The following is a 27,991-nucleotide window of genomic DNA, read 5'->3' on the forward strand; positions in this document are numbered from 1 at the left end:
TACATCGATTTGCCACTCCAAAGGTCCCGGGTTCGGCTTTCAATTGGAATTATATGCAGTTAAAAAAAACAGTTTTTAGATATGTCTGTACGAAATATAGAAAACACTATTTGAACTAAGTAGGTACTTAATAGATAATATAGGCAATGAAATGCATTATCTATACAAATTAATTAAAATTAAATGTCCGTTTGTTATATCGATAGTTGCATATTAAACTTCAAGCGATAACTATAACAAAAATAATAAATACAATTTTTGTCTGTCTGTTTGTTCCGGTTAATCTCCAACAAATTGATTTTAACTTAGAAGTGACTTAGGCTACTTTTATTTTAGAAACGTAAGTAGGATTCCGTGCAAATTATTAAAAAAATGTTTTGTTTTGTTGTAAGTACCCATAGATTAGTAAAGATACTTCGCCGCATTGAAATTGAATGAAGCCACAAATGGCTTATTAGTAAGTTCTTTTTTTGAATTATTGACAAATAAAAACATTTTTAGAGAAAATTTACGAATAAATAACTAATACTGCGTAATTTACATAATAAATAAATAATTATTTTAAATATTTTATGGACATTTTAGCACGGAGACGTGGCAAAACTTTTTTACGCAACTATTTCAATTCTCAAAACTGGGTACATTTTATTGTTAGGAGTAAGTAATCTTTACTGATCTATCTATCTATTTATCTATCTAAGCACCATAAAAGTTAATTTTGGTTAAATTCATGTTAGATTTTAAGAGACGGGGCACTACTCGTAAATAATGTATTTAATGTGTATATTCTGCATAAGGAAAAGTTGTGTACACTGATAAAACTTGTATGTAGGTACATATTATCTTTGTACCTATAAATTACGCTCAGTATTGCTTACGGTGTCACATACAGTGGATCAAAATGTCCTGTGAATGGGAAAACGATGGTGTTGTCCAAAGATTTAGGGAGTATTTGCAGATACCCAGTGTACATCCGAATGTAGACTATCGTAAGTTATATAAAATTTTAAAATAAATACTCTTTACTTTTAATCAAAAGTTTTGTGATACGACTACATAGGATCCAGCGAAGGTGTGAAGGTGGTAAGGAAGAAATACTTATGAGAGGCGTTTCAACTCAGTCCTCATGAGTCATGGCCTCACGGGTATATTCTTTAAGGGTATTGGTACCCTGAGCATTAGTCTTATGTAGAACGGTATTTTTTATCTGGTGTTGATTACAAATGTTCATGGGCGGCAGTTGCTTTGCTGATGTGGCTTGCATGCCCGTTTCCTACTTCTTTTTTTATAATATAAGAGTAACAGACGAGCATGCAGTCCACCTGATGTTAAGTGGCTACTGCCGCCCATGGACATCTATAATCAATCCCAGATAGGATTAGGTATTCCTACCTGAGGTCGGCCACAGATGCGCCGCTACCCCTGAGGACTAAGCTGGAAAGCCTCGGAAAAGTCTGTCTCCCTTAACACACCCTTCAAACCGGAACACAGCAGCGCCTAACACTGCTGTTATTAGGTAGAAATAGGTGTGGCGGTGGTGCCGCCGGAGTGGAACCACAATGGGTTCTACCACCTTCTTTACTTCTTTTGAATGCAAGATATAATTGAAATACCTTTTGATTATATCATTGATTTTAAACCTATACTCTTACAGGCCTGATGTCACTATTATGAATACTATAATAGTGTATATTTAACTAATTAAAATATTAAATAATATAACATTATTAATAAAGTAAAAATCTCGAAGACAAAATGTTTTATAAATTATTTTGCGAAATATAGAGTGGATAGGTTCTACATCTTCTTTTTGGTTTGACTTTTTTTATCTGAAAATTTATATTTATTAATTTATTACTTCATAGTAAACAACTCAACATATTTCTATAGTTATATTGGTAGGTACTTTAATACAAAGTGTTTTATCAGCAGGTAGGTGTCAATTTAGCGCTACTTAATTATATATTACTTTATGTAGCACCACTTGTATTGAGACAACTGTATTGTAACAATAGAATGTAATGTAATGTAACTGTAAATGTAATGTAACCACAGAATGTAAGTGTAAAGGCGCATCCTGTCGCACGTGTTTAGGTTCGCACGCGCGTCCAGCTCGTACGCGTGTCATTTGTAACATATTTTTGTTATCGAGGGGGAAACCAAAAGGTACCCGGTGCCGTGGGAGCGACACAGGGCTATGTGGGATTTTTACCACACTAAAACCGCCTCGGTGGCCGTCCTCGGCGTTGCTAAGAGGACTCCGAGATCTCCAGCGGAACACAACCGGAATCCTCCAAGCGCGATGCTCCGATCGAGCACTGCCCTGGGGGAGCAGTTTTCGCTTCTCCCACCCCATTGGTGTTCACGACGGTATGCGACCAAACATACCGCCGTCCTTCCCGGGGTCGCTTGCTAGACGGTTCGATCTCCCACTCTCGTCGTCCGCAACCCCGGATACCGTAGCCCTATACTGTATTTGTAACCTATTTCAATACACACTCACATGCATTGCGATGGGGCTACAGCGTTAATTTATGATTGCGGATGAATCGCGCGTGTGGGTGTAGACACGCGCGACAAGAAGGCCTGAAGGTGGTAGAACTCTTTGTGGTCCGACTCCGGCGGCACCACCGCCACACCTATTTCTATCTAATAACAGCAGTGTTAGGCGCTGCTGTGTTCCGTTTTGAAGGGTGTGGTAAGGGAGACAGACTTTTCTGAGGCGTTCCAGCTTAGTCCTCAGGGGTAGCAGCGCATCTGTGGCCGACCTCAAGTAGGAATATCTAATCCTATCTGGGGTTGATTACAGATGTCTATGGGCGGCAATAGCCACTTACCATCAGGTGGACTGCATGCTCGTCTGCTACGCCTATAATATAATAAAAAAAGAAATAAGGACATTAACAGCCGCTGACTATGAAGGTTGTTTTGACGTAATTGTCTAGAGTGTCGATTCCATCCTAGGATTTTAGGCAATTACTACATGACAACGGATTCTCCAAAGTTGTCCACAAACTGATTTATGAGAAATGCTTATGCAATTGAGAGGTTACTAAGAAAATGTCTTATGGCTTAATTTGAATAAACTGATTTTTTTTGGGAGCAACGAGAAATTAATGTTCATGCAACTATAATAATATTTAGCAGATGTTGCATGGTAGTTTTTGAGATTAAATTGTGTGTATAATTTACGCATTAACCATATAGAGGGCAACCATAGATTAGTAAAGACTCCTAACAAGAAAATGTACCCAGTTTTGAGAATTGAAACAGTTGCGTAAAAAAATTTTGCCACGTCTCCGTGCTTAAATGTCCCTAAAATATTTGAAATTATTATTATAAATTATTTAATTATCATGAAAATTACGCAATTTTCTCTAGAAATGTTTTTATTTGTCAAGAATTCAAAAAAAGAACTTACTCTAATAAGCCATTTGCAGCTACATTCAATTTCAAGGCGGCGAAGTATCTTTACTAATCTATGAGGGCAACTGAGGATTAACTAGGATTATTACAGCATGAATTACGAAAAGCCGTGGCTAGTATATCGCAATGGATCTAAAAATGAAGCAACGTCGGACACGGCTGTGGGAGATGGGTGACCGGTAGTGGTTAAATATCATGAGTTTATCAGCTTTGGAGGGACAGCCGTTAAACTTTATCAGACCTTACGGACAGGGTTTCTCCACTAACCCGCATTTCAGCACCAGGCCTTCTCCAGTTGCGTTGGAGAACACGTTGCCGACAGTGGGACATAAAAGCGTTGCATTAATAATAATAATAATAATAATAATAATATGCTTTATTGTACCCATAAAAGAAATATACACAAGGAAAATTATAATTTTAAAAATACAATAGGCGACCTTATCGCTAATCAGCGATCTCTTCCAGGCAACCTACAGGGTGCGGAGTTAAAGTAACAAGAAATAGAATAAGAGGTAGGGTGCAAATAACAGTTGTAAGGAATAAAATACAAATTTTGGAAAAAATTTGCATTCAACCTAGCATTAAAATTCGGTTGACTTTTTGTTTATTTAATGCTTACAAAACTTCTATTTTTAGATCTCTAATTAAGTAGATATATATGTATATTTCAGGTGAGTGTGTAACCTTTCTTCAAAAACAAGCCGAACTGTTAGATTTACCTGTAAAGGTTTACGAGCTAGTTCCGGAGAAGCCTATAGTGGTGATATCATGGATCGGCACCCATCCAGAACTACCAGCGATACTCCTCAACTCTCATATGGACGTTGTGCCAGTTTATGAGGTATGTACTATATCATGTACTATATCTCACACGCACACACACACACACACATTCAAACATCGCAAACATATACTCGCTATATTAAACCACAGTATAAGGATATACAGTAATTTAACTCGGCCCTGACCTTGAATTAGATACCTACGGTTGCGCTGGGCACGGTAACGCGTTAGGGCTGCCTGCCTACAGTTTTTTAATTACATCTGCATACTTGACTTTCTTTTTAATTTTTTGATTGTAAATGTTGTATTTTTTTATTTAAACAAATGAATGCTATAGTTAATTATATAGAAAGTGTTGAATGAAAATGCATGTTATGTTTCTTAATATGTATATATTACGTAATAAAAACTATTCTTATAATTGGGTACTTGACAGTTACAACAATAAAATATGAAATATGTTCGACATGATAGCTTATAAATTAACACAAATTATGCAAAATTTAGTTTAAATATTTAATAATAATTTTAATATAATCTATACTCCGATTCATAATTGGGTGTCCAAAATGTAAACAAAGGTGTTGACCTATCAAGAAAATACTTTTCAAATGGTAGTTTCTTATTTTTGACGATCTTAAAATAATACAACAATAATAAAATATTGATCTAAATAAATTAAGATCAATTCTCATTTTCTAATATTTATATTACCTCATTCAGAATAGTCCCTCGGCGGCATATCGCGCGAACAAACGGGTGCCGAAAGGCTGCTAAGCCACGCCCTAAGCCTTTGTTGCGCCGCGCGACGACGAATTAATACGACGCGTGCGTTGTGCAAGCAAGCCCTTCGTTTATCAACAGTTTCGAGTTTTATTTTGCGCGGGAATAATAAAAGTTGTAAATTGGTCGAAGAAATAAACGCTAAATAAACGCTTTCTACACTCACAGCCCCTCATAGGATTCCCTGTGTCGTGGGTGCCATGTACACACACATAGACAAATACACAAACACCCAGACCCAGAAACAGAAATCTAAATTCATCATTTAGACATCTGTCTGGCCGGGGATCGAACCCTGGACCCTTTGCGCGTCAGACCGGTATGGTGGCCGCTCCGCCACGCGGGTCGTCTGATATAGTTTTATTCTATTAATTTAGAAGAGGGATAACCTCAAATAACAAACTAACACCTGTCTACTGAACCAAAATTACAACAATAATACGTATTTTTTTAAATATCAAATTATATTAATTAAAAACTAATCTAATTTAGTAGTAGTAGTACCTAGTAGATTAAGTATCTAGTATTAACATAAAAATCATTGTAATTGTCTTACCTTTCGGAGTTTCCAGGCAGTTTAAAAAATGTTATATCTGGATGTGTTATTGATGAATTGAAGCAACTAAAAACAGCACAATATAGTCTATAACTTTTCTTCGCCATATTATTCATGAAACAAAAAAATATACTTCTAAAAAAAACCGTCACATCACCCGCTCGTCACCGTGGCACATTCACGACACTGCGTGTACCGAGTGTTTACTTACCTCGAGGCGAGTAGGCGTGGCTTGCGTTTCGTGCGTTTGTATGAAGATAAAATACTGTATATCCTTATACTGTGATTAAACTTTGTTATTTATTTGTTTGATTCAATTATATTCAAGGAGGTTCGAGCGGGGTACCCAGTAATACGGGTTGTAAACTAACTGTGAATCAATAAATTCATTTTTTTTTTCATTTTCATTTATAGCTTACAAACCACCGTGCACGTTAGCTTCAAAATTAAAGTATTCCTACACATGTAGGTGTGTACTTGACTTTACTTTACATATTAATTAAGATACATGTTTCTTTAATTAATATAAAATATGTAGTAAATAAAAAGCAGTGATAGCCTAGTGGTTAAGAAACGCGGCCTCTCGATCGAGGGGTCCGAGGTTCAAATCCCAGGCACGCACCTCTGATTTTCAAATTTATGTGCGTATTAGAAATTAATTATCACTTGCTTAAACGGTGAAGGAAAACATCGTGAGGAAACCTGCATACCTGAGAGATTTATAAAAAATCTTAAAAGGTATGTGAAGTCTACCAATACGCACTTGGCCAGCGCGGTGGACTATGGCCTAATCCTTCTCATTCTGAGAGGAGACCCGTGCCCAGCAGTGGGACAGTAATGGGTTGATGATGATGATGATGATGATGATGTAGTAAATAACACGAACACTTATGTTGCAATATTCGCTAGTTCGTGTAGGAACCTTTCATACTTATCTTTACAAGGCTTTTATATAAAGATAAGTAATCTTACGTTAAATAAATAATTTTATTATAGAACAAATGTATTTAGTTTCATTTGTATTTCATAATCCTGCTAACAATATTAAAACTGAATACTTGAATTTAATTAATTTCACAACTGAATTTTAATTTATAAGAATCCATTTCGAAGAAATTAACATGTTACCTATAAGGTTCTTTCAAATCTGCTACAAACTACTTACGATTTACCAATTTATAGATACTTAGAACCATTGTTTATTATTGTCATGGAACCCACCGTACCTCACTATGATATTTATTTATTTTATTTATTTAGTTATTATTTTGTTACACCAACTATCGGTAAAGGTACACAAAATGAAATAGGACACAGGTACAAGGGCTACCTCAATTATAGGTGCAAACTACAATGCAAATAGTATAACAACATAAAATAGTATACAAATTAAAATGGAAAGAATTGAATGAAATTGTTAATATTGAAATATAATTAATGAAATATTTGTAAAATGTTAACAGTTAAATTTCTCATAACAATTATAAATGACATGTTTATTATCATTATAAAAATACACATTGATGAAAAAACGAACATTATTACATAAAAAATAAACAATGATAAAAGTAATTAAAAATATAGATATTTATTTCAAAATGTTAATTAGGTTATGCTTAAAGTTATACACGCTATTTGAGAAAATATCTATAAATATGTGTAATATATTCTACTTTTCATTTAAATACAAGGCATACGCATGGGCGTTGCTGTGTGATACCAAAATGTTGATAAAGAGGAATCTCTCGGCTCAACCACTGCCATCACCTTTAATTAATAGTCAAAAGTAATTTTAAAATTGTATAGGAATTTTGGACTCATCCTCCCTTCGAAGCTCACATCTCAGAAGACGGTTACATATATGCCCGCGGTACCCAAGATATGAAGAGTATAGGCATGCTGCACTTGGAAGCTGTAAGGAAATTGAAGGAAGCTGGGGTGATGATGAAGAGAACCGTGCATGTCAGTTTTGTACCTGGTGAGTGTAAATTACAAGAAGTAGAAAAAAGACTCTTCGTGAACCCGATTACTGTCCTACTGGGCACGGGTCTCCTCCCAGAATGACAAGGATTAGGCCATAGTCCACCGTGCTGGCCAAGTGCGTGTTGGTAGACAATACATACTTTTAAGATTGTTTTTATAAATGTTTATATTCGCGTTATTTTCCTTTACCGTTAAAGCAAGTAGTAGGTAATTAATTTCAAATAATCACATAACTTTGAAAAATCGAAGGTGCTTGTCTGGGATTTGAACCTCGGACCCCTCGACCGAGGAAGAATTTGGATAGTAATAGGATCACAATGTTTTTGAAGTAAATTATACATAACTTTGAGGTGCAAATGGAATTGGTGGGTACCATATAAGTAAGTGATTTATGTCTGTTATACCAAACTTACTACCCTGACCCTAGGTTGGCTGGGAGAGAACGCTTAGAGATTTAAAACAATACCAAGATGATTTAACAAACTTTTTCATTCCAATGATCGTTAAAATAAAAGTACTTTTATATCTTTTTATAGATGAGGAAATTGGTGGCATCGACGGAATGCGAAAGTTTGCAGAATCCGACGAATTCAAAAATTTGAATATTGGGTTTGGTTTGGATGAGAGCATTCCAAGTGAAAATAATAAATATATCATCGCGTTTCATGGGGAGAAGACAACAAGACGTAAGTATCTATAACTTTAACAATAACTTTATATATATATTTATTAAAAAATTGGCAGGACATAACAATATTTAGTGTGTTACGAAAGACATACTTTTCCGAGGCAATCCAGCGTGGTCCTCAGGGGGAGTAGCAAATCTGCCGACCTCAGGTAGGGGGGTTGATGAAACAGCCTAGGGGGAGATGGAGGTTCACTTATATCTGATATAACATATTTCTGGAAAATCTTATATTTTTCGCTCACCAATAGAAAATTGTGAATGCGGAAACTTTGTGAACAAAAGTTTGAATACCTCTGGTTCTGGTATAGATCCTCAAATATGATGAACTATTTGAAAGGCATTTTGACAATTATTTGTCTCGGGGGGCGACGGCTTGTAACATTGAAAAAGTATAATACATGTTAAAGTCCTCATAAAACTGCTAGTCCGCCATAGCAAAATTGTATGACTACATCTGCTCGCAACAACTTCAGAGCGGACTAGCAGTTTGGCGCGGACTATACCTACGCACGCACGATAATATTACTATAGGTTTACTTTCTGTAAAGAAGATTTACTCACTTTCTTTAATCAACAATGTGAAAGGTAACGTTGACAGGCAACAAAGATACGAGCTACCCCTGACAGCTAAGTTGGAACGCTTGGAATAAGTACGTTTTCCTGACCACCGTCAAGGCATAGATTAGTAAAGATACTTCGCCGCCTTGAAATTGTATGAAACAAACGGCTTATTTTTAGAGAAAATTTACGAATAAATGACTAATACTGCGTAATTTAAGTAATAAATAAATAATTATTTCAAATATTTTAGGGACATTTTAGCACGGAGTTGTGGCAAAACTTTTTTATGCAACTATTTCAATCCTCAAAACTGGGTACATTTTCTTGTTAGGAGTGAGTAATCTTTACTAATCTATGACGTAAAGGTGGTAGAATCCTCTATGGTTCGACTAAGGTGGCTCAACCGCCACATCTATTTCTGCCTAATAACAGCAGTGTTAAGCGCTGCTGTGTTCTGGTTTGAAAGGCGTGGTCAGAGAGACATTTATCCGAGGCTTCCAACGTAGTCCTAAAGAGCAGAAACGCATCTATGGCCAACCTTAGGTAGAAATCTAAACTTATTAACTTTTAAGTGTGGAACACACTCCCGCCTTCGTCGTTTCCCGATACATACGACCTGGGATTGTTCAAGTCAAGGGTGAATAGGCTACTTCTAGGCAAGCGTGTTTTACCCAAGGCTGCATCTCACTTAACATCAGGTAACGTTGCAGCCAAACGCAAGCCTATAGTAAGATAAAAAAAATGAGGTTGAGATTTTTTCCAAAAACACTTGTTACAAAATTCCACGATAAACATTTAACAAGTAACCCTATTCGTAGCAACATAAGCATATGTAAATATGCTCTATGGTTGCAACATCCTTTACTCAATGTGCTATCTCGTTAAATACATAATTTGTAGTTGAGTCGTCCTAAAGTAAAACAGTAGTAACTCGACATTAAGAAATCATAATCCTTATCCTTACTAATATTATAAATCCGAAAGTAACTCTGTCTGTCTGTCTGTCTGTCTGGTTGTCTCTTCTTCACGCCCAAACCACTGAACCGATTTTAATGAAATTTTGTACAAAGATAGTCTGAGACCCGAGAAAGGACATAGGATAGTTTTTATCCCGGAAATCCCACGAGAACTAGGGATGGCGATCTTAGATCGATTAATCGGAGAATCGATCTTTTGGACCACAAAATCGATTATTTTAATCGATATTAGTAAGGATTGAATCCTAAACTATGCATTTGATCAAGCGATGATATTTAGCAAAGTTGTTGTCCATGAGCCCACGAAGGTTTCACAGTTGATACGACCAATTTTCGCCAGATGGCGCCACTTTCATTCCAATGAAGGTACGAATTTTCAGTTTTATGTATGTCATATTATTTTCTTTTAAACGCGGGCGAAGCCGCGGGCAAAAACTAGTTACTGATAAGATCATGTTTAGCAACTACCGCCTGCCCTCGTAAATTCCGACTAATCTAGAATCTGATTTTCTTGCAACATTAACACTGACAAAATCGGTTGCGTGTTTTCTATTATGCCAGTAGTGTTGTATCCTGAATGTAATCAAAATCATAATAATATAGGGTATCCTGAACTTGATCTGAATATAGGGGAGTCTTATAAGAGGCGTTTGAAGGTGGTAGAACCCTTTGTGGTTCGACTCCGGCGGCACCACCGCCACACCTATTTCTGCCTAATAACAGCAGTGTTAAGTGCTGCTGTGTTCTGGTTTGAAGGGTGTGGTAAGGGAAGGAATTGGCTGCTACTACTTAAGTACTAACAGATGAACTGCATGTCCATTCTTTTTTATTTGTACTTGCTCTACATTTATTATTGATTTTTCTATATTTTTTTACTCCTACTTGATACTTGTATAATATCTACGTACATATGAAGTAATTTTTGGGTCCGATTCTCAGGCTATTTTTTCAATAATGGCTAAACTAACATTTTTGTCTGCCTGGCCGTTGTATGTTTCAACGATGCGGCTTGGATGCGGCTGAGCTGATTTTATAAGGATTTTTACCTAAAAATAGAATTTAATGGGAGTGGTCATGAGTGGTATGTGGTGTGTACTCTCATAATACTTATGTAAGTAGCGAAGGATACTTTTCATTATTAATACTAGCTGTAATTCTAATTATTTTCCCAAAATAAAAGTTTCCTAGAACAAAACATAACATAACTCCTCGCTAACGGCGAGTGAAATTCCCATCGAAATCGGTACAGCCGTTCGGTAATAAGCAGTCGTTACGCATTTTTTTACGTACTAATAAAACTCAAAATTTTCAAACCTGAAGAAAGGATAAACGCGAATTCTTACATTAAAATTGCATATAAGTGACAAGGATTCCATTATGTGATAATTATGCTAAAAAAATTGGAATCTTAATTAAATATTACAATTTAAATGCATTGACGGTAGATAAAGTAGGAGCTACGTGCTAGAAAGGAACAGATAGTGAAGCGTTATTGATTCGGCCTGGATGCAGTGGGTGGTGGGTGGTGGGTGATAGCTCAAAATGTTCTGGATGGCAGCACTATTGCATTAAAATTACCAATATCTTACAAAATAATAATAATAAATACAGAGGGACATCAGAGTATGGGAGATTTGATGTCTCCTCTTTGAGACCAATCAGATGACCAATCAATATTTATGTTAAAGGAGAATGCCCATTCTTGGTACTGATTTTTCTCATGCGTCAAAATGAAAGTAATATTAAAATTATTTTTTGATTTTTTTACATAATTTGTCGATCAGAATAGTTTCTTTGAACAGGGGATTCCATTTAAGATAAAATAAGACGAAATGTTGATTGTTGTTCTTAAAAATTAAAATGGCGGAATTTTATACTCGGAATACAATAAGATCTATTAGTGTTTTGACTAATGATTTTTCTCATGCATCAAAATGAAAGTAATATTAAAATTATTTTTTGATTTTCTTACATAGTTTGTCGATCAGAATAGTTTCTTTGAACAAGGGGGTTCCATTTAAGATAAAATAAGACGAAATGTTGATTGTTGTTCTTAAAAAGTAAAATGGCGGTATTTTATACTCGAAATTCATTATTTTAGGTTTTTAGGATTATTTTAGGTTTTTTTAACTACTACCTTTAAAAGTAAATGGATATATGTTAATCGAACTACATTATAGGTACCTACTATCAGTTAAAACCGACCATTAATCTATCGTCGGATATTTTCGATTTTGAGGTTATGTAACATTTCGGTAAATAACTTCAGAACCCGGGTGCTGATCTAAAAAATAAGTATTGGTGGTAGTATTTGGTTAATTATACATCGTTCACAACAAGTTTCAATTTGATGCAACTCTGGACGGCGGTCCATACTTTCATGGGCATTGTCCTTTGTACATTAAATAAATATACGAATAATAATTATGTATAAAAATGTAAAGTATTTGAAGGCGGTACCCTTTGTGGTTCGACTCCAGATGCACCACCGCCACATCTATTTCACACCTGTGTTAAGCGGTGATTCTCAAGGGTTGCAGCGCATGTGTTTGGCCACACATGCGCTACAACACTCAGTAGGAATCTAATCTTATCTGGGGTTGATTACAGGGGGGTTATGTCCATGAGCGACAGTAGACACTTACCATTAGGTGAACTGCTTGCTCATTTGCTACTTCAATATTAAAAAAATACACAATAATATTCACACTTCACATATTTTTTATGATAAATGAAAATCTTTAGTACATGTCCGAAGTTAATAAAATAATAATCAATTAATTTAATTCAATTTTTTTTATTGGCAAGCACTAAAGTTTGTTATTGTTAAAAACGTACAAGAACTACCATACTAGAAGTTTTTTATATCAGTCCAATATAAATTATTGCTTTGAAAATTGGAAAAAGCAAACGCTTGCAATACCAATCACCGGCACGCACACTGACTCAGAAATCAGTTGTATTCACAGGTTGTATTCAATTCTGTTGCACACATATGCATGTTTCGTGTGTCTGTTTTCGCTATATGATATTTTATTGGTATGAGTGTTCTAGAATGTTCAGGTTATATAATCTCTATGTACTTACAGGGTGGTAGGGTTATATAATCTCTTTACAGGGAGGCAGGGTGGCAGGGACTTATTTCAGGAGGTTGCTCAGTATTTAATTCCTGTTCTAAATACCTTATAGAAATTGATGTACGTATGTGTTTGAAGTACTACCTTCATACCTTCTACCTACCTTCTACCCCTTTGTGGTTCGACTCTGGTAGCAGCACGACCACACCAATTTCTGCCTAATAATAGCAGTGTTAAGCGTTGTCTTCTGCTTTGGAGGCGCGGTAAGGGAGACATACTTTCCCGAAGCTTATCAACTTGGTCCTTAGGGATAGTAGCGGCATATCTGTGGTCGACCTCTAGTAGGAATGTAATCTTATCTAGGGTTGAATACAGATGTCTATTGACGGCAGAAACCACTTACCATCTAGTGTTATGCATGCTCGTCTACTACTTCTAAATAAACCGGAAACCTACTCGCAAATAATAATGCTCCACACTTCATCAGATATTTAGCTAACGTGGTGATGTTTCGTGGAAAACATTTTACGATATTTTTATAGGTCTTTCCCTAGATTTCATATTTTTTGAATACGTTTTTTTTTATTTTGTCTTATCAGAGCATGAATATCTAATATTATGAGGGAATTCTCCCTATGTCCTTCGTTTAACCATCTACCCCGTATATCCTATAAAGCTTGTATATACTATAGAAGAATTAATATTACTACTAATATGTTACATAAGTCGCGCATTCATTCGACTACCCCTTATATACCGATCGATACTTCATTTCCCGAACATGTATGTCCCTACTGAAGCTAGCTCCACTACGGTTTCAAGCCGTCGTCATATCTTCCCAAATTAACCAGTTTAAGAAATATCTTTATAAAGACCCTAGGAAACGTCGCCGTGCAGATGAGTTGTGATGGTATTCTCTGCCTCTCTATAACACACACTCTCTATAACAAACACAGAGTGAACTTATTTCCTTCAATCCTTTAGAAAAATACGTTTTGGTTGTATTGAAGGACGACTACCAACCCTACTTCTGCCTTATAATCGCAGTTTAAATGAAAAGTATGCGACAAGTGTTGTGGTAGTCCATTCACACACTTGTAAGAACGGAAATATGCAGAAAGTCTACACATTTCAGTGTCTTCAGACGGCAATTTCCCTTAGCTTGGTACTGTATATGGTCAGTAGTATGGGAGAATAAATTAAGATATCAGCAGACTATTAAGAATCTATAACCATAATGTTATGGACCTGAGACTAATTGAACATATGTCGGAAAAATTTTATAGCATTTAAAATGTAAAATTAAGGTTTCGTGTAATGAAATTCATCATAAAACATTTAATCTTAGGTTGTCAGAGCAACACTTGGATAAGAACATGAAATATTTTTACAGCCCAATAGATATATATTACAAAAAGGAAGTATTAGGGCTTATTCTTGCAAGGGTTGGACTTAAAGGATATAGAAATGAAAAGCATATTCCCTTAACTATCTTATGTATTATGCGGTAATAACCTTCCTATATTCTATATTATTTTATCGAAATATACTCTTGAATGTGTCTTTTTATACAAATGTAAAAAAAAATATTAGCTTAACCTATTCACTATCTATCTATAATAAATGTTGTTGTCCATGTTTATCTTTGTCAATGTGTCAATTCGATCCACGATGATCTCGAAGCCGCAGACTAGGGAACGTGAAGCCGCCGGAGCCAGCATGCAGCGTGAGTCCAGCGGGACGAGAGCAACTCCCTGACGCTTTCGTCAATCCTTCCCATCCAGAAGCAGTCTTGAATGAAGCGACGCGGTGACTTGCTGTCGTGTTCTCCAAGCCGCTCTTTGTGACCATTGTGGAGGGAGCGCAGGAATCTCGTCGTAGCTCATCTTCAACCGGAAGAAGAAGGGGGCGAAGACTCGTCGAGGCGATCCCCTGCCCCAGGTCTGTGATTATTGCTGGCGATGCTCGTTCATTTATGAAGTGAAGTCTGGAGGCCTGGCATGAAGTGGTATCAGGCGTGAGAGACCCGATGAGGCGCCAGGAGTTCCCATGGTTGGAGGTATTAGCGAATGCCGTACTGCGTCAAGAGCGGGGCCCTATTTATACCCAGAAAGCTCCCGTGGAATATTCTAGAATGCATTTACACACACACGTAATATGGTTGCGGGACAGAGACGGAAATATTAGGTCACACTTGCTAGAGAGAGTTGGAAATAACGAACCAATTCCGCACCTGTGTGCGTAGTGCTGCAAGCATTAAAATTTTCCAACATTTTATACAGATTGGAAAATGGGTAATAAAACAAAATTTATATAACTATAGGGATCATTATTTTATAGGATATTAAGTTTATCTTCAATACATTTTTAATACAGAAGAATAATACAATAAAAAAATGTTTTATTTAATTCAAAAATAAATTGTAAGTTGTGGATATTGATTGATATTTTTTTCAGGTTTAGAATTTAATTAACCACTGTTTTATAATCCGCACGAAAATGTTTTGGGGTAATTTTAATAGATGGTTCACCTCCCCCCGGAATATTCTAGAATCTGTATAGAACTATAGAATCTGGGTCCAGACAAAATCAATAACGCTTCACTCATGTTTCTGATGTTTCATTTTATCGTGTATAGCTGTCCTTATCTAGACCTTTGTTCTCAAAACACAGCTAATAATCATTTTTAAGCACTATTTTAAGTTAATTTATAATTACTACCATTAATATTGCTGCATTCTTCGATTGTTGTCCCACTGTTGAGCTTAAGCCTATTTTTTTTATAATACAAGAGTAGCAGACGAGCATGCAGTCCACCTGATTGTAAGTGGCTACTGCCGCCCATGGGCATCTGTAATCAACCCCAGATAGGATTAGATATTCCTACCTGAGGTCGGCCACAGATGCGCCGCTACCCCTGAGGACTAAGCTGTAACGCCTCGGAGAAGTCTGTCTCCCATACCTCCCTTCAAACCGGAACACAGCAGCGTCTAACACTGCTGTGTTTCGGTTTGTTAGGTGAATCTCAATCTCAATCTCAGATTTAGAGATTAGTCAAAATTAAATTAATTACTTGCATTACGAGATGGTGGTAGAACACTCCGTACCTCCACCGAAGGTACCACCGCCACACCTATACAGTATACATGTAATAACAGCAGTGTTAACTGTTGCCGTGTTCTGATGTTAAGGGTAATGTTAAGGGTAGGTTGTGGTAAGGGGTTGATTACACAATTACCATGGGTCGCAGTAGCCACTTATTTCTGCTACACCTATTTCTACCTAGCAACAGCAGTGTTAAGCGCTGCTATGTTCTGGTTTAAAGGGTGTGTAACAAGAAGACATACTTTTCCGATGCATTCCAGCTTAGGCTTAGGAATAACAGTGTGGCGGACCTCAGGACATCTGGGGTTGATTGTAAACGTCCATGGGCGCCTATAGCCACCTACCTGCAGGTGGACTGCATGCTCATTTCCGACTTCAATATTATAAAAAAAATCTGAACTAAAACAGTAGGTATAACTCGTTATTAGTTTTGGTTTTTGGATTAAATTTTTCTTAATCGTTTTTTACCTTTAATTAAATCTATCTCTGCCTTCTTTTACTGGTAGGAGGGGCTTGATAGGCAGTTGCCAAAAACGTAATCTTCTCGGAAACGTATTTTGCCGAAATACAAAGAAGATTTAACTATGTACCTATATAACCCATGTAACATAGTCAGCAAAAGTGGACGTACACACAAAGAAAATACGTCATGTTTAAAGTAATCTTTGAATGAATACCGGTGAATAACCAAAACTCTATCTACACTGAATCATTAACAATTTTACATAGATACATACATAAATACAAAGAGGACGAATACAGAACCCATAATCATGATCTTTATTTGCTAAATAAGGTACAATAGGTGTCAAAACAATGTACATATAATAATTGTCTTATTTTGTCTTTAAGGCGTGCATATATATAGTTAGGTTCGACAAACATATTTCCATAACTATTTTATAATTATTTGGAAGTCATTCTTCTTCCATCTTTTTTGAAGTCAGTTAAAAAGGGTCTTTTTCTAGAAAAAATCTCGAGGACGAAAAATGCATCTGAATTTTATCGTTTTTATTTTTTTATATTTTAATATTGTTATCTAAAAGCAGGGAGCCTCGTGACCTTACGATGATGGGATTAAGTAGTATTCTTTTGTTTCTAGAAATCAAAATAACGAGTCGAGGAGTTACTGGCCATGGATCACTTATACCATCGAACACAGCTGGTGAGAAGGTAAATCATAACTTTATAATTTATAAAAGCGAATGTGAGTTTGCTTGTTTTCTTTTACAAATATATGAGTAGCAGACGAAAATGCATTTCACCTGATGGTAAGAGGCTAGTGCCTGGACATCTGCAGTCAACCCCAAATAAGACTGTCTGAGGTCGGTCAAAGGTGAGCCCCTACCCCTGATGTTGGGATGCCTCGGAAAAGTATTTCTTTTTTACCACACGCTTCAAACCAGAGCACAGCAGGTCAGGGGTTCAGGAAAGGACATAGGATACCTTTTATCTCGAAAAAAGTACCGTTCCCGAGGGATACAATTAAAAACTGTGAAGGCGAGCGAAGTTGCGGGCTAGTACCTACTATGATAAAGAAACACGTATGTAACAGGCCTTACAAAATATTTAATTGACTTACAGAAAATATGTGAAATTTTATTGCACACTGTAAAAATAATCTTTTAAGGTGAGTAAGTACTATAAACACAAAAAACTCGACTGCTGAAAAATAGAATAAATAATAAAAAAGGCTTTTTTCCAATCCAACGACACCTCATATTTTAAAATCCGTCAAGCCGATGGTACTGTATACTCAGTAGTATGGGAGAATGGAATGGGATATGGGAGAATACCTAAGATGAGATATACATACATATGTACAATTTACATATAATAGAAAACATTAATCTCTGCAGCGGGTAAATACTAAAATCCGACTACGTAAAATGTACTCTACAAAGTATAAAACAAAAAAATGTACAGAGATAGCCTTAGCTCTAAATATAAGAATGAACTCTTAGGATAAAGTAGCATACGACGGGGCTTTTTAGTTTTAGCCTATCCTCCGAATTTTAGTTTTAGTTTCAAAACAAATTTGGAAGCTGGTAGAATCCTTTGTGTTTCGAGTCCGGGGGCATCGGCACACATTTATCTGCCTAATAAGAGCAGTATACAGCGCTGCTATGTTCCGGTTTGAAGGGTGTGGGTAAGGGAGACGTACTACTACATACAAGGGTAGGGGCGCAGGGTTGCTAGCTGGCCCGGCAAATGTTGTGTTGGCATATAAATAAAAAAAAACTTAAGAGTGAATAACCCTTATCACTTAGGAATATGAAAAATAGATAGTAGCCGATTCTCTGACCTACTAAATATGCATATAAAATGTGGTGAAAACCGGTAAAGCCGTTTCGGGGGAGTACGGTAACTAACATTGTGACACAGGAATTTTGTATATGTGGGCAGGGTTATATACATCTGTGTCCGACTTGAGGTATATCTTATCTGGGGTTGATTACAGATGTCCATAGACGGCTATATACACACACCATCAGGTGACCTGTCTGCTTTTTCGCTACTTCTATGTTAATAAAATAAGAAAATGTTAAAATTATTTTCAGCTGTATTACGTAATTGATAAATTTATGAAACTACGCGCAGAGCAAAGAAGGATGCTGGAAGGAGGTGCGGCTTACGGCGAAGTCATCAGTATTAATTTAACAAAATTGTCGGTAAGGAAAAGTACTTAAACAATAAGGATATTTTAAATAGAATAAGGGGATTCTGAGAGGAGATCCGTGCCCAGTGGGACAGTAATGGGCTGATGATGATGCTGATGAAAGGTTTATTTATCTACAGAAAACGTGTCAGAGGAGTGCTGTGGTAGACAAAACGTATTCTCCTATATAATGTATATGTACCTTCTCGTATTTATTTATCTAAGGCTATTACCTTAATAATATATTTGGTCTGCCACGCCCTGCGTCTGATACGTGTAATGTCTGTAGATAATAATATAATTGGTGTTTAACGAATGTAGTTTTATTGTTTTACATTTTTAGAGTAACTTGTCTTTATGTACAGTAATAAAAGAACTTTTCTTTCACCCCAAAATCTCCATAATTTGTATAGTGCTATGGTATTTTTTAAAAATTAGTGAGGAGGGTTAGGTTAAAAACGGTGATATAAAACTATGCATGTTATAAAGTTTATATTATTGCATTATTATTACAGGGAGGCGTCCAAGTTAATGTTCTACCTGAAAGCTTGACCGCCTACATAGATATACGAATAGCACCCCATGTAGACCACGATGAATTTGAAAACATGGTAAGCATTGAAATTTTGTGTATAAGTAGGTCTTTTATAAATCTTTAACATCAAAAATAACTTATTTTCTTAAATAAATATGCGTAAGATTAGTAATGACGACAAGGTATCCACATTCAGTCGTATGGTGAAGCGTCACCATGCCTGTCTGATACTCAATGGGTTTCGGGTTCGATTCTAGGCCAGCCATCTAAATAATGAGTTTAGATATTGGTTCTGGGCGTTTGTGTCTTCGTCTTTGTGGGTCCATGGCACCTATAACACAAAAATACCCTTTGTGTGGGTCTATAAGTGGATATAAGGGGCTAATAGGTATAGAGATCGTTATAATTATTATTCGCTTAATGTTATAAAAAGCTCGAGTCACTATTCTTACATGTTATTTTTAGATATTGTCATGGTGCAAAGAGGCTGGTGATAATGTCACATTAGAATATATTGAGAAAAATCCTGAAGTAAAGAGCACCAAAATCGATGGCAGCGTTCCATTTTTAGAAGTCTTAAACAGCACTGTAAAGAAAATGTAAGTATATAACCACAATAGAGTTATATCTGGTATGTGTTTGTCAAGAATATGTGCTAATTTACTGTACTATTCTACAGACATAAAGCGTATCAGACGCGTGCCGTGGCAGACAAAAAGTATTTTGCAATAAATGTGTATTAACTTATTAATATCTATCGTAATACGACCGCACAGAAACGGGCAGTGCCTGTATGTAACATTTTGTCTGTCATGCTCTGTGTTTGTCACGTTCAATGTCTGAATACAAACGGGTCCTTAACGGATTATTTAGATGTAAGCGAACATTTTATGAACTGATCGATCGATCGCCTGGACTTATTAGGTTCTTATACATATATTATACATAGCAGTGATAGCCTAGATAGAATTAGAAATTAATTATCACTTGCTAAACGGTGAATGAAAACATCGTGAGGAAACCTGCATGCCTGAGAGATTAACAATAAAAAAATCTCAAAGGTATGTGAAGTCTACCAATACGCACTTGGCCAGCGCGGGGGACTATGGCCTAATCCTTCTCATGAGAGGAGACCCGTGCCCAGCAGTGGGACAGTAATGGGTTGATGATGATACATATATTAATGATATGCGTACTTTATTTAGTTCAAAATATAGCTCGTATATTTTACGGCGTAGCATGTATTACGTAATCGATTACACAATTCGCTTGGAGCTACATATTCTGCAAAGTACAAATAATTTTGTGACTGAACAAACGTCAATACACGTTATAATGAAGTGTGTTCTCTTTCAAAGAGTGAGTACACTGAGGGTGCATTTCTAGTACTTAATCGTTGTGCTAAGCCCAACTAAGCTATTAAAATGTGCTATAAAGATACACCGGCCACAATCATTAGCTCGCATCCGTACCTTCTATCGATAGCGTCCGCATAAAAAGCATAGCCTGCCTGCGGCACCACTGCCATACCCATTTCTGCCTAACAACAGCAGTGTGGTAAGGGACACATACTTTTCCGAGGCTTCCAGCTTGTTCTCAGGGGTAGCGGCGTATGTGTACCCCGCACATCTCTATTGGAAAGACACCTTAAAACTACTCTTGATCTTGGTATACAGATTTGAAATCATTTATATTTTAGGGGACTGGAAGTATCGTATCAAATATGTCCAGGAGCCACTGATGCAAGATTTGTTCGACGTCAAGGTATTCCAGTCATCGGTTTCAGCCCACTGTTAAACACCCCATTGTTGATACATGATCATGATGAAAGAGTTCACGTGGATGCCTACAAGAGAGGCATTGAGATCATGGAAAAAGTGTTATTGGCTATTGCTAATGTATGATTTGTATTTAATTGTAGTGTAGTTATTGTAATCAAAATCATACTTTTGTAGCAAATTTGTGTATTTACAATTAAATAGTTTCTATGTTTGTGTGAATCAACAATATTATCGTGTAACTTCAAGTCAAAATCATATAATTCCAATTTTGTGTATTCTTATTTACAATTGAATAGTTTGTCTTCTTGTGAATTAATAACATAATATTATAATATTTACAATAGTTTCCATGTACTAAATTAAAATCCTAATTAGTTGACCGTGTTCTTGTTATTTATTTATTTTAATTTCCTTTACAACATAACATCTCTTATATTATTTTCCTTCCCAACTTAAGTACTGAGTATCTAATTACTTCCTCGTCATGACGACTCGCGTGGCAGATCGGTCACCATACCGGTCTTATGCGTAGTAGGTTCCTGGTTCGATCCCAGATCTATGTGCTTTTCTATAGCCTCCACGACAAAGGAATTTCTACTGTGCGGTTGGGAGTAGAGAAATCGTATTTTATATATACTGTTTAAGAGTCACTTGTTGACCACTTTTATTTGCTTAAGAGTCTTGATGCTTTCAAAACATTTTTAAGTTTATATTATGTGTAAATCTTCATCATCTTTTAATTCGCAGATTTTAATAAATACTGTCCAAGCATCTTTATTTTATTTATCATGTTTATCGCTTTCCGATAGGCTTATAGAAGTCGCAACATCTTTTTTATCCGTATTTACTTTCGTTTTGCTTTTATCCGATTTTGGTTTCTTGTGTCGATCGGTTATTTTGATCAATGATTTACTGGCAGTATCGTTTCTGCTCAGGACTTGTTTGGATAACGTGTGCATCGACATGATACGCCTCTGTGACGTCAGAGTCGGTCGTCGGTCGTTGTAGTACTCCTCAATCTCCTGAAGAGTCAAATCCTTTGTTTCCGGTAGATAAAAGTACAGAAAGACATTACCTGAAATGAAGTTTATAAACAGATTGAAAATGATTAGTAACAGTTGAACTCCGGAGGAACCATCACTAGATCGCCTAATAACAGCAATGTTAAACGCTGCTGTGTTCCACTTTGAAGGTGCTAAGAGATACAAACTTAACAAAGGCATTACAACTTAGACGTCAGGGGTAGTAACGCGTCTGTGGCCAGCCTCAGGTTGGAATCTTCGTCTGAGGTTGATTATAGATGTCCATGGCCGTAGCCTTACCATCAGTTAGAAGGCATGCTCATTTTGAAAAAAAAAAGAGTACAGATGAAGAAGTCATCGCGTTCGTGAGACGCGAGTAAAAATGTACGTCTGAATACTTTTAATAATAAGTAATTTAAAAATTGAAATAAAAATATAAAAATACCTATCAAAGAAAGAACCCCAAATGCAATAATGGTGTTTGCAAAACCAAATGTATCTATCATGTAGGGGTAGAACTTATTCATGCCAAATATCGTAAAATTCATAATAGAGGTCGAAATGCCACCAAGAATGCCACGTACCTGCAAAATATAAATTTAAAGTCTTTCGTCGTCATCAATTTATTGCTATTTCTGGGTAAGGGTCTCCTGTTAGAGCAAGAGGGGTTTTATCACAGGCCACCGCGCTGGTTAAGAGCGAATTGGTAAACTTTAACCACCTCGAAAACTTATTCTAGAAAACTCTCAGGCAATCAGGTTTCCTTATGTTTTCCTTCACCGTTTAATTGACAATTAATTTGTAATACGCATTGAAAATCAGATGTGCTTGCCTGGAATTCGAACTTCAGATCACTCGATTGAGAGGTCGCATTTCATTAGACTTTCGACAAGAAAAACATACTAAAAAATCTAGGGAAATATCTTTGCATAGATTACCGGCAACTTTAAAATGTAATGTAAAGAATGTTACAATTTTAAAGTAATAGAATAATGAAAATAAAATTACCTTTTTATACATAGGTGCATTTGTATGATTATGTGACTACTTACCACAGAACACGCAGTGAATAAGAAAATATGAAAACCATAATTGATAACAATTTATTAATTAATATCTAGAACTAACCTACAAAACTCAAAAATAACTTACTTGTAACGGATACAACTCAAACATAATAAGTACTGGCAGTGTATAGTGTCCCAGTGTGGCAAACGTAATGTAAGCCATATAGCAGATTAGAGGAATATGTGTTAGTTTTTCCGTATAATGTATAAAAAAACCTAGGAAAACAAAAACCACTCCAACGCCTAGACCTGGATGGAAGAAAATGATAATTAGTGGATTAAACATTGTAGCTACATAGAGAAAAAACTTTTTCGTATTTTTAAATTAAAGTATTGGTCCACTATTTGGGATGTCTGGGATGGAATAAAAAATGATATAACCAACGTTCAATTTAAATCCAAACTAAACGTACCAATATGCTGTCAGCTCAATCGGTTGGGCTTAATAGATTTAAAATTCAGTTGAAAGTCATGACAGTTACATACTAACGAAATAATTTTAATGTATTCAGAATTAAATAATATTAGACTACAGCACACCCGTGAGAAAAAGATATCATCATCATCTGTAACAAACTCCATATAAAACAGGGGTTCTACCTGAAGCCGATCACAGTCCCCAGAGGACTGAGATAGCCATCTCATAATTATGTAAATCAGCCAGCACCCACGCTCTTCTGTCCCTGTAGTTTCGGGACCAGAATAGGGCTACGGTATCCCCTGCCGGTCGTAAGAGGCGACTAAAAGAGGGCTTCCGGGGTAGCGGGCGGCAAGAGTGGGAACTCGAACCGCCAGCGGCCCCGGAAAGGACGGCGATATGTGTGGTCCATACCGTCGTGTGCACCAGACGTTGTGGCGAGCGTCAAGCTCACCTGGGCGGAGCCGACGGGGCAACGCGCTAAGAGGACTCCGTTTGCGTTCCTATGGAGATCTCGGAGCCCTCTACGCAGCGCCGAGGACGGCCACCAGGGGGGTTGAGTGCGATAAGAATCACACATAAATCGCTCCCACGGTATCGGGTACCCTATGAAGGTACCCCCTCGATAACAAAAAGAAACCCCACACTCTTCTACCAAAAGGCAAGAACTGCTTCATATAAAATAGGTGTGGTATCTATTTCTTCCCGGTCGTACCATACTTGTACTACTTCTACCTTTCAATGTACTTTTTAGAAACCTCAATTTGTAATGTACCTGACGTAAGAGCCAGAGGCCTCCGCCCCATTTTAAAAATAATAATTGAGGTAAACACTCCAGAGAGGAATCTCGTGATGCCAAGTATAAAGTTACCCGTATGTGCATCCACGCTAGATTTTGATCTCTGGAAATAAAACATAGATCAGATTTAACGTTTTAAAACGATAAACTATTTTAATATTATGGATGTGGGCTCTCTTGCTAAAACTTAAGCTAAAGTAATTAATATTTTAATCACATAAACAGATTGCTACTCCTAATTATACAAATCCAACCTCTTGACAATAGAATCGAAGATTTTTCGAATCATCCAGCTCTAGCCGGTTGAGTAGATAAAGGTTTATAGGATATATAAAGGTAATCAACCCCAGATACTACATGAGGTCGGCCACAGATGGCCAAGTTAAAAATGAATTACTTACCTCTAACATATCTACCGTCCACATAATCACTACAGATATTCCTGCTAACTGGGTGATGGTAAAGTATGTCATCATTAGGAAAAATGGTTTGCACGATGATCTTTTGAAGAGAGCTGCAAATTTCTCTTTCCATGGCAATCTTAAAAATAATTAAAATCTTTTGAAATTCGCAATTTCGCTATCAATTTTACTTTTCCATTTGCTAGCCTAACATATAATTTCATTTCAAGTATGTATTGTTATACAAACAATGTTTAATATTTATAAAGGTTGTAGAACACTTTGAGGTTCGACTCCGACGGCACCACTGCCTATCACCTATTTCTGCCTATTCATAGTAGTTTTAAGCGCTGATGTGTTCTCGTTTAAAGGTGTAGTAAGGGAGACATACTTTTCCGATGTGTTCCAGCTTAGTCCCCAGGTCCTTAGATGGGCGAGCTCTCGATTCAATTGGTCGAGTTCTTTATCGAAAACTAAGATCACAGATTTGACAAGGATAATTGAGGCAAAACATTACCCATGGATATCGTTGTCCATCTTAAAATCCATCAGTTCATCCATCTCTGCGTCTATGTTGTGCTTCGATGAGCGAAATTTCCGCAAAGAAGCCTCCGCCCTTTCCATAGTATCGTTCATCAGTAGGTAATATGGTGTTTCCGGGAGGAAATAGTTAAACCCCATAAGCGCTAATGAATAAAACATGCTTATATAGCAGAGTGTGGTCCACTTGAAGAATGATCCTAAAGCGGCCTGAAAAGTATAGTATTTTTGTTATAATAAAACTGGCATAGAATCTTTCTAAAGGATTACAAAAGCAGCTTTCCTATATTGATAATAGTTAAATTTTAATAGATAAAACTTGTATTGTTCGACCACACCCGTACCACTGCCACAACTATTTGTCAATAACCAGTACTACATTTTTGCTTTTAAATAAAAAAGGGCTAAGTTGTCTAAAGCAGTCTGGTTGAACCTCGGTCTTTTGAGGTCCGAGGTTCAAACTCCAGGCACATACGTCTGTTTTTTTAATTATGTGCGTATTCAAAGTTAATTATCGCTTGTTTAAGCATTGAACGAAAACATCGTAAGGTCCTACACGTCTGAGAGTCCTCTAAAAAATAAATTGTTAAAGGTGTGAAGTCTACGAATTCGCAATTGGCTAGCGCGGTAAACGAAGACTTGAATCCCTCTCACTTTTAGTGGAGATTTTCCCGGCAGTGGGACAGTGGTGGGTTTACGAAATTGCATAAAAACTGCACTTTTTTATAATAATATGGGAGTAGCAGACGAGCATACATTCCACCTGATGGTAAATGGCTACTGCCACCTATGAACATCTTTAATCAACCCTAGATTAAATTAGATATTCCAACAATAGAGGATTAGATATTCCAACCTGAGGTGGGCCACAGATGCGCCGTTACTCCTGAGGACTAAGCTGGAACGCCTCAGAAAAGTCTGTCTTCCTTACCACATCCTTCAAAACGGAACACGCCTTACACTGCTGTTATTAGGTAGAAAAAGGTGTGGCGGTGGTGCCGCCGGAGTCGAACCACAAAGGGTTCTACAACCTTCAAAAACTTTTTCGGTAGTAACTCTAATTAACAATGACTTTAACCTGAGCTGTAATGCCAACGGACATAGCCAAATTTGGGAAAGACCCAATAACTCCACGCATGTTCGGCAATGATATTTCTGTCAAATACGGCCTAGGAACACTTAGTGCCATTCCCATTCCAATACCGATTATTATTCTTCCTGTAAATATAAATTATAGTACTTAGACATATATAACACAGGTAAATTAACTATACTAGAATCAGTGATAGTCCAATGGTTACAAACTCGGCCTCTCAATCGGTGGTCCAAAATTGTAAATCAAGGCATGAATTTCCAATTGTTCAAAATTAAGTGCGAATTAATTATCACATCCTTAAGTGGTGAAGGAAAACATCGTGAGGGAACTACCCATCGGAAAGTTTTTTTTTTTTTAATTTAGGTAATTCTTTCGAGTGGACGTGGATGACATAATCCGAAAGTATAAGGAATAGCGAACGATTTATAGGAGACTCTGCGCCGATTTTTTTCAATTTGATCAATTCATTTTGGAAGTAACTAATAATTTATAAATACTAAATTCCAAAGGAATAATAGTTGACAAGCTACTTATATTGAGCAAAATCTGAGCCAAATAACTATACAACTTGATGTTGAAACAACATAATTGAATGTTTATATCTTACCTACTATCAAACTCTCAGCTGACGTAGCTACGCCAGTGTACAACCACCCGAGAGCCACAGGGAAATGGCATACAATCAACATTATGCGTCGTCCAACTTTGTCTATCGAATATCCAGAAATAATACATCCAAATGGAGCTGATAGTGTCAAGACACTAGCTAAAAAGTTCATCATATCAATTATCTAATTTTTTTAGAAATATATATAACAGTTTTTTGAAGTACATACTTCCAACGTTAACCAATTTTTGCCTACCAAAGTTCCTAATATGGCAATCATTGCATAGAATTATCCAAACAACAAAAAACCCAACTGCTTCAAATATAGCGTATATCCCAAAGTTTAGACGAATCCAACGAAATCTCATATGTCGAAATTCGGCAAGCCATTTGGGCCGCAGGGCATGCCAAAATACGAGAATAAGTACATAAAATATAAACAATACATAAATATTCTCGAACAAGATTAACCGGGTAAAAATATGCAAAACTGCGAACTGTGGTGGGTAGCAAAAATTGGTTAAGATTGAATATTACAAACGGTCATAAAGCTACCAGTTACTTGAGCGATAGTTGCCAATGGACGGCCAGAGAGCCCTAAGTTAAGGGATGCTAAGTTATTTTAGAGATTGTAAATAACCTATATATAGAAAACGACTTTGCAGCCATCTTAAAGATTATTAAAGATAGTACTTACCAATCCAAGATTGATCAGATATGGTAGTTTCAATGTGAGATTCCTTGAGCTGCGGCATGGCCACCGCAGTAAATCCGAAGGCGAGTCCTATCACGACCATGGAGAGGTTGACCCACAGACCGTATCCCAATTGGATCAATGAGGTCTTTGTCCAAAATCCAGGGTCGGGATAAGTAGATAATTGATTTGGCTGCATTCTTAACCCATTTTTAACTTTCTTCAATATTTCATATTCATCTACTTACTATTAAATGTCTATGCTTCTAAAAACAATACAGCTCATAATTTACATTAAATTCAAGCGTTAAGGATTAAACGTAAAATTACTTTCTAGATCTAAAATATATTTAATCATTTCTGTGATAAATTTTCTATCAGTTGACATCTGACTGACTCTGTTTGGATAACGTTGTTATATGTCAGTTTT

At 36.5% G+C, this 27,991-nt stretch overlaps 2 protein-coding genes across 2 annotated transcripts; one reads left to right on the forward strand and one right to left on the reverse strand.

The window, feature by feature from the left end:
- The first annotated feature begins 872 nt into the window (after nt 1–872).
- Nucleotides 873–21,317, forward strand: LOC140750692 (aminoacylase-1). Its single transcript, XM_073084385.1, has 9 exons — nt 873–989; nt 4,101–4,270; nt 7,358–7,529; nt 8,071–8,220; nt 17,045–17,115; nt 18,504–18,614; nt 19,117–19,212; nt 19,602–19,735; nt 20,836–21,317. Exons 1-9 carry the CDS (start codon nt 902–904, stop codon nt 21,038–21,040), a joined length of 1,197 nt encoding a protein of 398 aa, XP_072940486.1. The 5' UTR covers nt 873–901; the 3' UTR covers nt 21,041–21,317.
- Nucleotides 21,318–21,550: 233 nt separating this feature from the next.
- Nucleotides 21,551–27,953, reverse strand: LOC140750864 (facilitated trehalose transporter Tret1). Its single transcript, XM_073084587.1, has 10 exons — nt 27,565–27,953; nt 26,868–27,026; nt 26,243–26,382; nt 25,142–25,374; nt 24,625–24,763; nt 24,160–24,326; nt 23,420–23,426; nt 23,092–23,313; nt 22,385–22,523; nt 21,551–21,992 (listed from the first exon to the last, which is right to left on the reverse strand). The coding sequence occupies exons 1-10, from the start codon at nt 27,758–27,760 to the stop codon at nt 21,697–21,699; spliced, it is 1,698 nt and encodes a 565-aa protein (XP_072940688.1). The 5' UTR covers nt 27,761–27,953; the 3' UTR covers nt 21,551–21,696.
- Nucleotides 27,954–27,991: the final 38 nt, after the last annotated feature.

The sequence above is a fragment of the Epargyreus clarus genome, unplaced genomic scaffold (assembly GCF_041222505.1).
Source record: "Epargyreus clarus isolate Ecla_fem2 unplaced genomic scaffold, WU_Ecla_fem_2.2 ptg000021l, whole genome shotgun sequence".
Classification (NCBI taxonomy): domain Eukaryota; kingdom Metazoa; phylum Arthropoda; class Insecta; order Lepidoptera; family Hesperiidae; genus Epargyreus; species Epargyreus clarus.

What these genes read in the sequence shown, in the direction of transcription:
- LOC140750692 (XM_073084385.1), top strand. Translation starts at nt 902, where the DNA reads ATGTCCTGTGAATGGGAAAACGATGGTGTTGTCCAAAGATTTAGGGAG. An exon ending in ACATCCGAATGTAGACTATC is followed by an intron (nt 990 to 4,100) that starts GTAAGTTATATA and finishes TGTATATTTCAG; the next exon opens with GTGAGTGTGTAACCTTTCTT. An exon ending in ACGATGAATTTGAAAACATG is followed by an intron (nt 19,213 to 19,601) that starts GTAAGCATTGAA and finishes TGTTATTTTTAG; the next exon opens with ATATTGTCATGGTGCAAAGA.
- LOC140750864 (XM_073084587.1), bottom strand. Translation starts at nt 27,760, where the DNA reads ATGCAGCCAAATCAATTATCTACTTATCCCGACCCTGGATTTTGGACA. An exon ending in AGCTGAGAGTTTGATAGTAG is followed by an intron (nt 26,383 to 26,867) that starts GTAAGATATAAA and finishes TTATATTTACAG; the next exon opens with GAAGAATAATAATCGGTATT. An exon ending in ATGGACAACGATATCCATGG is followed by an intron (nt 24,764 to 25,141) that starts GTAATGTTTTGC and finishes ATTATTTTTAAG; the next exon opens with ATTGCCATGGAAAGAGAAAT.